The sequence below is a fragment of the Diabrotica undecimpunctata genome, chromosome 1 (genome assembly GCF_040954645.1).
Source record: "Diabrotica undecimpunctata isolate CICGRU chromosome 1, icDiaUnde3, whole genome shotgun sequence".
Taxonomy (NCBI): Eukaryota; Metazoa; Arthropoda; class Insecta; order Coleoptera; family Chrysomelidae; genus Diabrotica; species Diabrotica undecimpunctata.
The window spans coordinates 42,224,069-42,236,221 of NC_092803.1; the positions used below are offsets into that span (position 1 = coordinate 42,224,069).

A 12,153-nucleotide genomic window follows, 5' to 3' on the forward strand; every position below is an offset into this window, starting at 1 on the left:
GTTTTTTTATTTTTTTTTTGCAGTTCGTTTAGTATAGAACAATAGTCAGGTACATAGTTTTTTGTTATTGCTGACTCATGTGGAATTGATGACATCAAAAAAAACTTTTTAGCACCCGATTACTTAATTTGTTCAGTGGAATATCAGCACCAATAAAAGTTTTTCACAAATCTTCATTAAATTTTGAATGTTTTGGTCCTGATGAAAGTGATGTTATTAAAACTTGTTTTTGGTGAGAATTTTTATATTTCAAATATTTATGCTTTGAAGTTGCTAAATGTAAACAAAAAAAGTACATATGTACTGATGTTTGCCAATATCTGGAACATATAGGGACACAAAGAAGAAGATATTTAAAGAAAATGTATCACATGAGCTAATTTGAATTATTTATTATAGAAACAAATTACATAAGACTCTGTAAAATCTGCTTCCTTTCATTCATTATAAAGCTTATTAAAAGTTCATCTAGTTTTTCATTGCTTCTTGAAATTTGTCGTCTAATAGCCTGTTTTATCTCCTCTTTAACTCCTTTATCAGCACCTCTTGTACCAATTCGCCTTTGCCCTAAATGTGGAAGTATATCCAACTGAATCTGCCCTCCTTGGGTGGTCCATAGATATGTTAACTCTTCCAGAATATCTACATTTACTATATAACTTTGGAACAAATGGTACTGGAATGTTCTTCGTTGTTGAATGTATTCTAGGAGAGGTGGAACAAAGTCTTCTTCTTGAGGCCAATCTAGCTGAGTCAGAACAAAGATATGTCCCATACCTAGATCAGTGCTGCTGTGTTTAGGCATGTTTTCCTTGATACATCTTAACAACAGTTTGACTAAATATTGTAAAACGTTCAGTCTTGTAAGAGGAAGGTAATGTAAATGTTTTTGGTGACCTCCTATGATAAGATTATTACTTAAAGATCCTTCATTAGTAGGTAATAAAGGCAGTGCTAAAGTTATAGGGTCTAAAAAGTCTCTATAGTTCTTTTTATTATACAATATACTAGCTATCCTTATATATTTCTGTAAAAACAAGGAGGAATCTGAAATTTTGTGTATAAATACTAAGGCATCATCATATAGACCTTTATATAAAGTATAATCAATGAGAAATCCTGATAATAATTGATCTAATTTCAAATGCGAGTTTAGTTTAATAAATTCCCTCCTCAAGTTTTCAGATGAGTTGATAAGGTCCCAACTGTTCAGACATAACATAAAATTGTTCTGGATACACTTCAAATGTGGTTTTTCAACTGTTATGCATGGAGATGAAAAATGTGACATATCTGCATCATTTTTACGCTTCTTTCCTTTTGGTTCTGTCACCAAATTTGGTAAACTAACATCTGAAAATGCTTCAACCATTATATACGAAGTAGCTGTTTGTCCAGGACTTGATTCAGGAGTTAAACTATTATTGTAATCAAACAAGCAGTGTACAAAGAATATTGACAAGCAAAACCACAGTTGCTTTTCATTTAAAGGATAATTCTTGGATTTAGTTTGACAAAAGGTTACTATTCTCTGCCAGTAGGTTTCTTTAGACCAATTATTTGAGAAATTAATTAGGTATGGTTCCCAACTCAATTGTGTTCCAATGAACTCTATTACACTAAACAGGCTAGCCCATGGATCTTCTATTTTTGTATCACTGTCTTGCAGAGCACCTTTATTTAATCCTAAATAGCAAAAATAAAACTCAATACTCTTATGTAGCAATTTGTGCAGAAGTTTTGAAGGTAAATCAACTTTAACCTTTTCGTTTGCCAAAAGTGGTAACAAATCACAAACTAAAAGTTTTCTGTATGGATTAACTGGAAAGTTGCCATCAACACTATGTTTTTCAGCACTAATTAAAGTATCCACAAGTCGCGGAGCGTTGCTAGATATAGCTGTTGGAAATCGTTGCAAAAGTAGCAAAAGCAGTCTACAGTGTTCCATAGTATCTTCACAATGATCAGCAGTGAAGAGCAACAACTTGTGTTGAACCTCTGATGATAAATGCCTAAACATTTCACATAAAAATTGCTTTTCAGGATCGTTGTTGTCAGCTTCAGCTCTCAAAGCTATTGTAAGTTTCTCTATTTCCTTCCAAAGTTCTTGGTGTTGCTGAAATTTAATAGTCAACTCGCTGAAACATTTCGCAGCCTCTTTAACGTGTCCAGCATTTTTCTCTATATGATAGGCTTCGAACTGCACTCCGAAATTGTTGGGGTACATTATTTTCGCTGTAATCATCCATGCTTTGGCGGCAATAGGATTATTTTTAAATGAAGATTTTGCTTTTTCAATAACGTAATCCTCGTCAGATATCTCTAAGTCAATCTCCATCGTAGTTCACAAAATTATCAATATTCATTCAATAATCAAAATTATAGGGTTCAAGATTTGTTATTATTTATGTCATGAATTTACCGAACCGTTTGAAGTTTGCAATATTTTCTTATTTTCTAACATTCTAAATTCTAACCTTTGTTAGAAATAAAATGTTCTTCTTTCTTTACTCGTGGCTTTTTATTTTCTTGAACAATCAGCGAATCAGCCAGTACATTTTTGTTATGACGATTATGGGTAATTATAACTATGGCACCGGGATAATAATTAGGTGCCATCATTGATGGCACCTAATTATTCTGTGATCTGGATATGACATGGGTGTATATAAAATAAAGTTTATAAAAATAGCAATAAAATTGTTTTCGCTAGAAAGCACAGACCACTAATAGAGGTAGGTGATCTGTGCTAGAAAGTTCACAGAAGTAATCACAGAATTGTTTCTTTTATGCCTCTTTTGTGAAATGATAATCATCGTTCTGTGCATAATTCTTCTTTTTGGAAAGTACCGGTCAACGATCATTGATCATTTTAGTAAGGTTATAATATTAACTAAACATTGTTTTGAAAACAATATTTAAATTCTTGAGAAAAGACACTTAAAATGACAAAATGTTTATCTTGGCAGAGATGAAAAATGTGACGAGGATACCACCAGAGCTATTTAATATGAAACTGAATGACGCAATTGCTGGAGAACTAAATGAAAAGCTGGCTAATAAAGTAAGTCATTTTTATATGCTATTGCATTACCTATTTATTACTTATTTTTTTATTAGGTAGTTCTTAATGTTGGCCTCTGCATTGCCCTGTACGATATAATCAGTCTTAAAGAATCATTTATAATACCTGGAGATGGAGCTTCACACACTCGAGTAAATTTTCGCTTTATAGTATTTCGACCTTTTATAGAAGAAATCCTTGTTGGAAAAATCAGGAGTTGCAGCCAGGAAGGCGTTCACGTAACTTTAGGATTCTTTGAGGACATTATAATACCTCCAACTGCTCTACAACATCCCTCTAAATTCAATGAAACTGAACAAGCATGGGTTTGGGAGTATGATACTGGAGATGGCAGTAAACATGATCTTTTTATGGATGCTGGAGAGACTATAAGGTTTAGAGTGACTGCTGAGGCTTTTAATGAGACTTGTCCAACTGGACCAACTACAATTCAGGATTCTCAAGAGAATACAGAAAGCAAAATACCATATATGCTTACAGTAAGTATATCATTGAATATTGTAGAATTAAGTAAGCCTTTTAACAGAATCCATTATGCAAGTTTTTATTTTAGGTAGCTTGTAAGGTGATTTCTCTAGAGCTCTGGAACTGATGTTGGTTTTCTATGTTTAGCTTTGTTTTCAAAGGGTTTTTACATCTCCAATATTTTACATCCCCAATAACTCTAATAACTATTTCATCAGCGCAGTTTTATCATCAGCTATTTTTCTGAAATCTCCTTTTTGCAAAGGATCTGACCTTTTATATTTTCCCTAGATTTTTTTGTGGTCATACAAAAGTAAAAAAATTCCATAATGTAAATTATTAATCTTCTTTCTTTCTGTTTCAGGGAAGTATAAACGAACCTGGTTTGGGATTGTTAACCTGGTGGGACAATTGAACTTTTTGTTACAAATATTTTTTACTTTTATTGTTGAAATAAATTATTTAAAATGCTAAAACATAAATTTTATATTTATCTCTTATGAAGCTCTTTCTTCTGGAAGATATTATATAAAGTTGTATATATAATCAATATCACCAAGCCATTTCAAATATATTTTGAGGTATTGGTTACAGAAAATTTTGTTCCTTTCAGAAACATGGATGTTGCTTACTTAATTAGTAGCATCTATTTTTTTATGTGGTTTATTAATACTGGTTATCCAGCTTCCCAAATTTCTGCACAGGCTGACTTTGTGCATTTCTGCTTAATTTCGATTACCAATGTTTGGTTTTCTTGGTATTTATTGCTATTTATCACTACAGAAAGTGAAATCTACTTAAAAAACTTTTGGTAACAAAAAAAGGTTGAAAAGTTCTCGTTCCTTGCCTATTCTCTGCAGCACTTCTTCGTTTGAAGTATGTGATGTCCATGAAATCTTGAGGATTCTCTGGAAGATCCACCTTTCAAAGGCCTCCAATTTATTTACTGTTGATGTTTTAAGGGTCTACATTTTAACTGCATAGAGAAGAGTCTATCAGACTTAACATTTTGATAAACGTAATTGAATTTTGAGTTTATTTGAGAATTACATAGCAGTCTCTTGATTTTTTCGAAAAATTTTCTGGCCTCTTCTGGAAAGTTTAACAATAGTAATAAGCCTAGGCCATTAAAGATTAAATTTGCAGATAATGATAGTCCATTATTCATATTGCACAATAAGAGGAGGTTGTTAGGAGCCAAATTTACCAGAATTCAATTGAAGGATGACTAAATATCAAATAAACTATTTAAATAAATAGCGAGAGGAACGATTAGATCAAGCAGGAGGCGCAGTTGTTAAACACTTGTTGAAAATTTTCAAGACACTCTTTTCAAACTGGGCCACTATTCTGTCCATTTATATATGAGCGGAAGTTATTCTGTTTAGTTCCATATATGCGGAAATAATGTTCTACTATAAACACTTTCTCCTCAGTTATGAGAACCATTTTTATGACGGTTGTATATTATGATTTAGTTTAATATCATATTAAAGAGCACGGTTCATATGACAGTTAATGACAAATAAGCCCAATCAAATAAATACATATTGCGTGTGTAATTTCATAGCCGTCTAAATATTGGTAATGTCTTTTGGCGAATACCATATTTACGAACAAGAAAAAAAAACAATTTCTGTTTTATGCTTTGTATTTACTTGATTTCTTCATGCGAATAGTACTGTCTAAAAATAAAAAAGCCAATGCAGGGAGAAATAAAAACACATTTCTTACAAAATATCTATATTTGTCGACATGACACTTAAACATGGGCTTTTTAACATATAATAAAGTCTTGGAGATCACATCACAAAAACACTATGTCAAATGGTCCACAAAAATAAATTGTTTTGAGTCAATTTTTCGATGATTAAATTTTGGATGGCCTCAACTTTTATTTTATTAAACTATAGCTATGCTAAGATATGATTTTTGATTGTTTTAATGGGGTTAGTTAGGATAAATCTTGTAAAAAAGTGAAAAGCAGTAACATAAAAAGGTAGTAATTACATTTTTTACATGGATACTTTTTATAAGTTTGCCAATTTATATAAGTTAAATGTATTATCTATTCACGGATAAAAGGAAATTTTTTCGTATATTTCCGGGTGTTGATCCTTTTAAAAATAGTTTTTTGTTTGAAGAACAAGTTGGTAGATGTTTCTAGAAAATATCCTTATTCATTTTCTATGGTGCATATCTTAAGTCTAACACGCACTTTATCAAAAGCAGACAGTGCAATTTGAAGTTTAAAATCCAGGAGTTTAGATTAACCACAATTATCTGTATCAGAACGGGTCATTGCTTTTCATCACCTCTTCATCTATTGCGAATTGGACTCAAATATGATCCTTATTGCGAATGTGGCCAACTGGGAGGCTTAAACCATATTTTATTAGAATGTCGCTTAAATCAAAACCCACATTTCTACTTGTATGCCGAATTAGCAAAAACTAAACTTACCACTCCCATAAATATTTGCAAAATCCTTACAAATTTTAATGAAAATACAATAAACATCTTATATAATTTTATTTCTACCTTTAATATTAAATTATAAACCATAATCTTCCGTCTTTCAGTCCTGGGTGTTTCTACTTTATTTGTCGGTAGCATTTCTGGTGCGTGCAAAGCTTGGAGGCTACTCCCAAGCGAGAAAAATTTATACCTCTGTTGTGTTGTCTTACTAATATTTTAGCTTGAGAAGAATTAAAAAAATACCAATACAAGAATACATATAGAATAATCCAAAACAAACAGATGATGAATATAAAGACACTGATTGCTGATGTTTGTTTTTGAATATAAGTCCTTACGTAGGTACGGATTTGGCCGCATCCAAGTTTTCGGTTCACAAATAATGTCAAAACTGCTTCTATGCTTCTAAAATTTCTTAATTAATAGTTTTAATTTTTATTAAGTATTAAATTAAATTAAGTCTGATACTCTTTAAATCATTCCATATCCTCTGGAATGACATTGGTTCTCGGTAAATGAAAATTTTATTTACATATGAAGTTTAAAAAGCAGGTGTTTTTGGTCGCCCAGACAAATGAAACGTGCCATAAGAGCCGTTCGTGGTGGAGCAAAGTTAACACCGAAAGCTGCTTTGTATGGTATTCCTGTTATGACTTTATCTGATTACTCAAAAAGGATCGGCTTGATCTATCATTTCGCATGGGAACAACGCCTGTTTTCTTAAATCAACAGGACACAAAAATTTGAGATCAAATATTGCTTCTGGCAAGGTTGTTTTATGGATTGACGCCACAATCATTAAAGGCTGCAGTATTTGCATATGCCAAGTCTAATAAAATTACAAATACTTTCAATAAAGATAGAAAGGAAGCTGGTAAAGACCAGTTCTATGTGTTTTTTTTTGTGTTTAATGCCAGTGAATTAAAGACGTTCTTTCATAATCTGGCATCACTATACGATAAATACAAATTTCGTCCCCGTCTAATATTTAATGTGGACCAAACAGACATCAATGCAGTTCAAAAATCTGGCAAAATACTTGCTGTTTGTTGCTGTAATAGTGCAACAGGTTAGTATGTTCCACTACTAATTATAAAATATATCCACGGTTGAGAATGAATCCATCGCTAGAGCAAGACAGGCCGAACGGTTCTGTTTAGAAATGTAGTTAAGTCTGGGTGAATGATTGAGAAATTGTTCTATATATGGATAGTCCATTTTACAGAACATACAAAACCATCAATAGAGGACCCAGTCATACTGATCTTAGAAAATCGCAGTAGTCATATTTCTTTGAGAATAGATATATGATTTTTGTCGCAAAAATGACATTATTATGGTGGCAATACCTTTCCATACTTCGCACAGGACCCAACCACTGGATCTCACATCTACAGTCCATTGAAAGCAGCTTTGTATAAAGAATGTGATATATACATGAAATTCCATGAGTATGAAAGACTAACACCTCTACAATTGATTCCACTGTTTACTCAAGCATATTTGAATGTTGCTAATGCAGAAAAAGCAGTTAGTAGATTCCGAGAAGGCCAGTGTTAACATACGGGTCTGAAACGTGGTCACTTACACAGAACGATCAAGAACTGCTTAAACGTTTCGAGAGAAAAATTCTAAGGAAAATATATGGAGGAATCCAAGAACAGGGTTTGTGGCGTAGGCGCTACAACTTTGAGTAATATAGAAGTTTTGGGGAACCTGACGTTGTAAAATGTATTAAATTATCACGCCTTCGATGGATAGGACATGTAATTAGGCGAGATGAAGATGCAACGATCAGAAAAATTTTCGACCGAAGAGGACCAGTGGGAAGACGAGCCAGAGGAAGACCAAAACTTAGGTATCAAGATAACATAGAGGATGATCTAAAATCCATCGGAGTTAAAGCATGGAGAAGAGTTGCCAGAGACAGGGGCGAATGGAAGATTGTTTTGAAGAAGGCTTTGGCTCATAACGAGCTGTAATGCCACTGATTATGATGAGATTCCGAGCAGCTGGCATTTGGCGTTTCAATCCAAATTTTTTTTAGCCAGTTGACACAAGAAGATTAAAACCCTACAGATAGGATTTATGCCAACAATCTGTTAAAATACAGGGAAGGAGCTTCAAAATTTAGCAGCACCTAGTTTATTAGACATTCCTATAAAGTTTAATCAGGGATCTAAAATTCACTACTTCCGGGCAACCAGAACTAGATAAAGTTAATAATCCACTTCCATCGACGTCAAGAACCACTTATCCAACTCAAGCAGAAATTCAGCACGTAAAACGACAATGTTTGTCATTGCCGAGAAAAATAAAACACCTAAATGTACAATATCTTTCAGTGAAAATATCCCCAGTACCTGAAAAGAACAAATGGGAAGGGGAACGGTAAAAGGACAAAACGGCAATCAAAAGTACTTATCTCAACACCTATGAAATCTGTTTTAAAAGAAAGTGAAAAAAAAACGAGCTGCCAAAAAGATTAAACTAAAAAAACGACCTGAGACTAGTATAAAAGGTAATAAAAAAAAAGGAAAAATAAAAATAACATTAAAAAAATTGCAAAGAAGAGAACTCAGAAGAGTTCATCATGTTCTGAGTCTGAGGAAGGACAAATTATTTTATGTAATGATGAAGTAAAGTTAGATGAAGATTTTGTTGAAAGAGAGGTAGGTGAGACTGGTATTAACGAAATATGCATCATTTTTGGTGATTTCGGTAAAGATAAAGAACTATAGGTACAGGTGTGTAAACTGTGCAAGCTGGCTGCATGCTGCATGGGATATAGTTCTGCAGATAATTATTTTTGTGGTTTTTGTACGTAAGACCTAGTAACGACAATTTTTACCATTGTTTTTAAATGAAATAAAATTGTGTAAAAAACCATTTTCAATGTTTTTATTACGGTTAATACAATAATGAAACGGTACTGTGTATGTACGAAATTAGCCAATTACGTGCACAGAGTTACCCGAATGGTTCGGTTAATACCATACTAACGTAGTCATATTTTAAAGTGCTAATATCTCTTTAAATTGAGTTTATATTTTCTGATATTAACGTAAAATAAAAACACGTAGATTGAAGTAGTTTTTATCTTTTAATTAATACCTATGTAATAAGGACATTTTAAAGTTATGTGTATGGCAATACCCTGTGATCCCCTGTGTAAAAACTTTTGCTTTGTACAATATAATCCCAATAAACTGGCAATCTATTTTATAGGGGCATATTTGCCTATTTACCTGGAATTTATGATTATTGATTGATTTTTTTCTAATCATTTTATTTTTTTTTATGGTTTAAACGGTATAGTTAATTTATTTAAGTTTGAAAACTGATTTTAATAATAATTTCCGATCCCTTAGGAATATTAAGACGAGCATTAATATCCTGAAATCGTAATTTCTTGATTAGTGTGACTGTCTATTTACATATCTCTACCTTATTTGAAGACTTCAGTAAAATTTTCCTACTTTATTTATGTGATGTCTTCCCACCATTTACGAATAAACTGACCGATGATTGGCGGAAGCAATATCCTGTTATTAAATACAATAGTTTAGCAATAATATTAATTCCCACAACTTAATTAAAAAACTTTCCTTCATTATATTTTAAGACTAAGAAGCGTAGCAAGTTTTTTTTATCTTTAGGACTTAAACTCGAATTAATAGCACTCTTTCTCTCTCTTAAAAGATATTCTTTGTCCTCAGTATCTATTACAGTTATGTATGTTTATTAGTCCGTACGCCAAGAGACACCTACCGCTAGAGCTATAAAGCGAAGGTCCTTAAACTACAACTTTTTTTTTGTCCATTGGAAAGCAAAAAGCCTGCTTTATTAAGCGATTATAGACAAAAATCTATTATTTAATTGCATAACTTCGAAAATTTGATTTTAAATAACTTAATACGATTTCAAACATTAAATTCATGTCTCATGTGATAACGTGTTAAGAAATTAATATTACTAAAATAGTACAATACTTTTAGACGTTTTTTGGCAATTAGTTATTGCTTCGTAAAATTATTGCATATGATATGAATGTTTATTTCTCTTTATGGACCATTCGAAGACTCAATGCCTATAAGTATAGAAATCATAGTATAGAAAATAGCGAAAACAGGGTGGAGATGAGTTTCAATCAAGTAAAACTCCCAAAATTTCCCGATCTTATTAATGCATGTGGTACTTATGAACAATTACTATTTGCAAACATACTTTTTGAAAAAATACTCTTAAATATTTATTTTAATAACCGTAAAAAACATGTGTCAAAGGAAAATTAATTGAGCAGGCCAAGGATTACATGATTCGCATCTTAGTTCATATATCTTACTACAACTTATAAAACGTATTGTCTTTTTAAACTTAAACCGATAGGTATGTATTTTACTTCTTCAATGTATTTTTACAGTTAACAAATGCAAATTATACATTATTTTATTTCTGTAATATAAATTTCTTGTAGTTTTAACAGTTTTATGATGGAACATTGAACAAGATAGGTATGTAGCATCTACAGATGTACATCAGAACATTATTTAAGGGGACTTTTACTTTCTAAATTTTCAAAAATCGATTTTTGTTTTTTTTTTTACTTAAAAATATTCTTTAGTATCATAAAAATACTGTCCTAAAATTTTATAAAGAAATTCGAAATAGAAACGAAGTTATAGTTGTATTTATAACGGTAAGCACCTGAGCTAAAACTCGTATGTATATAACACTGCGCGCCCCGCTTCACCTGTGCATTTACAAGTCGACAACTGCTTTCTAAAACTTATAAAAAGGAGCAAGTGTTTTATATTACTAAAATTTATCGAAAATTATTGTTTTGAAAATCGGAAAAAATGCCTGAATCTGGTGGTTTTTAAAAAGCAGTCGAAGTAAGGGGACGCATTGAAATAAGCATAATATGAAAAGAAAATTCAAATTTCATCAGTTTACTGCAGAAAACAATTCTGAATTACTCAGTTCCTTGGCAAAATTGATGATAAAAATAAAAACTGGAAATAAGATTGGAGAAATAGCAAAGAGTTGGTCGGAAAATATCGACGAAGCTCATATTGCCCAAGCAATATAAAAGAGGGCAGAGTTATAAAAAAAGCTTTGACCGATCGCTGATTAGAGGTAAAAAAAATAAATATGGTTATTTTATTCTATCATTATTATCATCAACCTGTATGCGTCCACTGTTGGACATAGGTCTCTCTCAGCTCTTTCCATCTGTCTTTGTCTTGTGCGGCTTGCATCCAGTTATTGCTAACACGCTTCAGGTCGTCAGTACATCTAGTTGGAGGACATCTTCTGCTCCGTATTACTTCTTTTATTGGTTTCCACTCGACAATACGTTTTGTGAGACTTGTAAAACTGGTATGGGAGGAGATTACCACAGGCAAAAGACCACTCGGACGTCCCAGAATGCGATGGAGAGATAACATCTAAGCAGATCTCCGGAAATGAACATTCCATTTGACCCCAGGTTGATGGAAGACCGAACAAATTGGAAAAAAGTTGTACAGTCAGCCAAGACCCACCCAAGATTTGTAGCGCTACGTGATGATGATGATGAATACGTTTTGTCCATCGGTTGTCTGATAATCTGGCGACGTATCTTGCCCAATTCCATTTTAGCGACGCGATTTTTTCGATGACGTCTGTTGTTTTTGTTCTACGACATATTTTTTCGTTTAGGATTCGGTCTCTTAGAGAGACACCCAACATTTGGCGCTCCATAGCCCTCTGAGTCACGCGAATCTTAGTCACTACCTTTTTTGTGAGTGTTAGTGTTTCCGCTCCGTAAGTGAGACAGGGTGACAGACCTCCAAGGAAGCGTGATATAATTTTTCAAACATAATATTAGATCATCCATACGATCGGCTATAAGGACGATGTCATCTGCAAATCTCAAATGACTGAGCTTCTCTCCATTTATGTTGATACCATGCTCGTTCAGATGTGGCTTCTTACAATTATGTTCTAAAAGCGTCGTGAATAGCTTTCAAGCGACGGTGTCTCCTTGCCGTACTCCTCGCTATATACAAAATTTATTTGTTTCTTGTTCAGATAGTCTTACGCTAGCTGTTGCATTTTGGTAGATATATTTGATTATGTTA

The 12,153-nt window shown here is 32.7% G+C and overlaps 2 protein-coding genes across 2 annotated transcripts; one reads left to right on the forward strand and one right to left on the reverse strand.

The window, feature by feature from the left end:
• Positions 1-380: 380 nt before the first annotated feature.
• IntS10 (integrator complex subunit 10) lies at positions 381-2,581 on the reverse strand. Its single transcript, XM_072541767.1, has one exon. The coding sequence runs from the start codon at positions 2,336-2,338 to the stop codon at positions 407-409; it is 1,932 nt and encodes a 643-aa protein (XP_072397868.1). The 5' UTR covers positions 2,339-2,581; the 3' UTR covers positions 381-406.
• A 261-nt stretch (positions 2,582-2,842) lies between these two features.
• Positions 2,843-4,032, forward strand: Polr3H (RNA polymerase III subunit H). The gene is made up of 3 exons (XM_072541789.1): positions 2,843-3,064; positions 3,121-3,564; positions 3,915-4,032. Exons 1-3 carry the CDS (start codon positions 2,954-2,956, stop codon positions 3,963-3,965), a joined length of 606 nt encoding a protein of 201 aa, XP_072397890.1. The 5' UTR covers positions 2,843-2,953; the 3' UTR covers positions 3,966-4,032.
• The last annotated feature ends 8,121 nt before the right edge of the window (positions 4,033-12,153 follow it).

Excerpts from the sequence above, each read along its gene's own strand:
- Polr3H (XM_072541789.1), top strand. The coding sequence starts at position 2,954 with ATGTTTATCTTGGCAGAGATGAAAAATGTGACGAGGATACCACCAGAG. Across the intron at positions 3,065-3,120 it reads ATGAAAAGCTGGCTAATAAA|GTAGTTCTTAATGTTGGCCT; the intron begins GTAAGTCATTTT and ends TTTTTTTATTAG. Across the intron at positions 3,565-3,914 it reads AAATACCATATATGCTTACA|GGAAGTATAAACGAACCTGG; the intron begins GTAAGTATATCA and ends TTTCTGTTTCAG.
- IntS10 (XM_072541767.1), bottom strand. The coding sequence starts at position 2,338 with ATGGAGATTGACTTAGAGATATCTGACGAGGATTACGTTATTGAAAAA.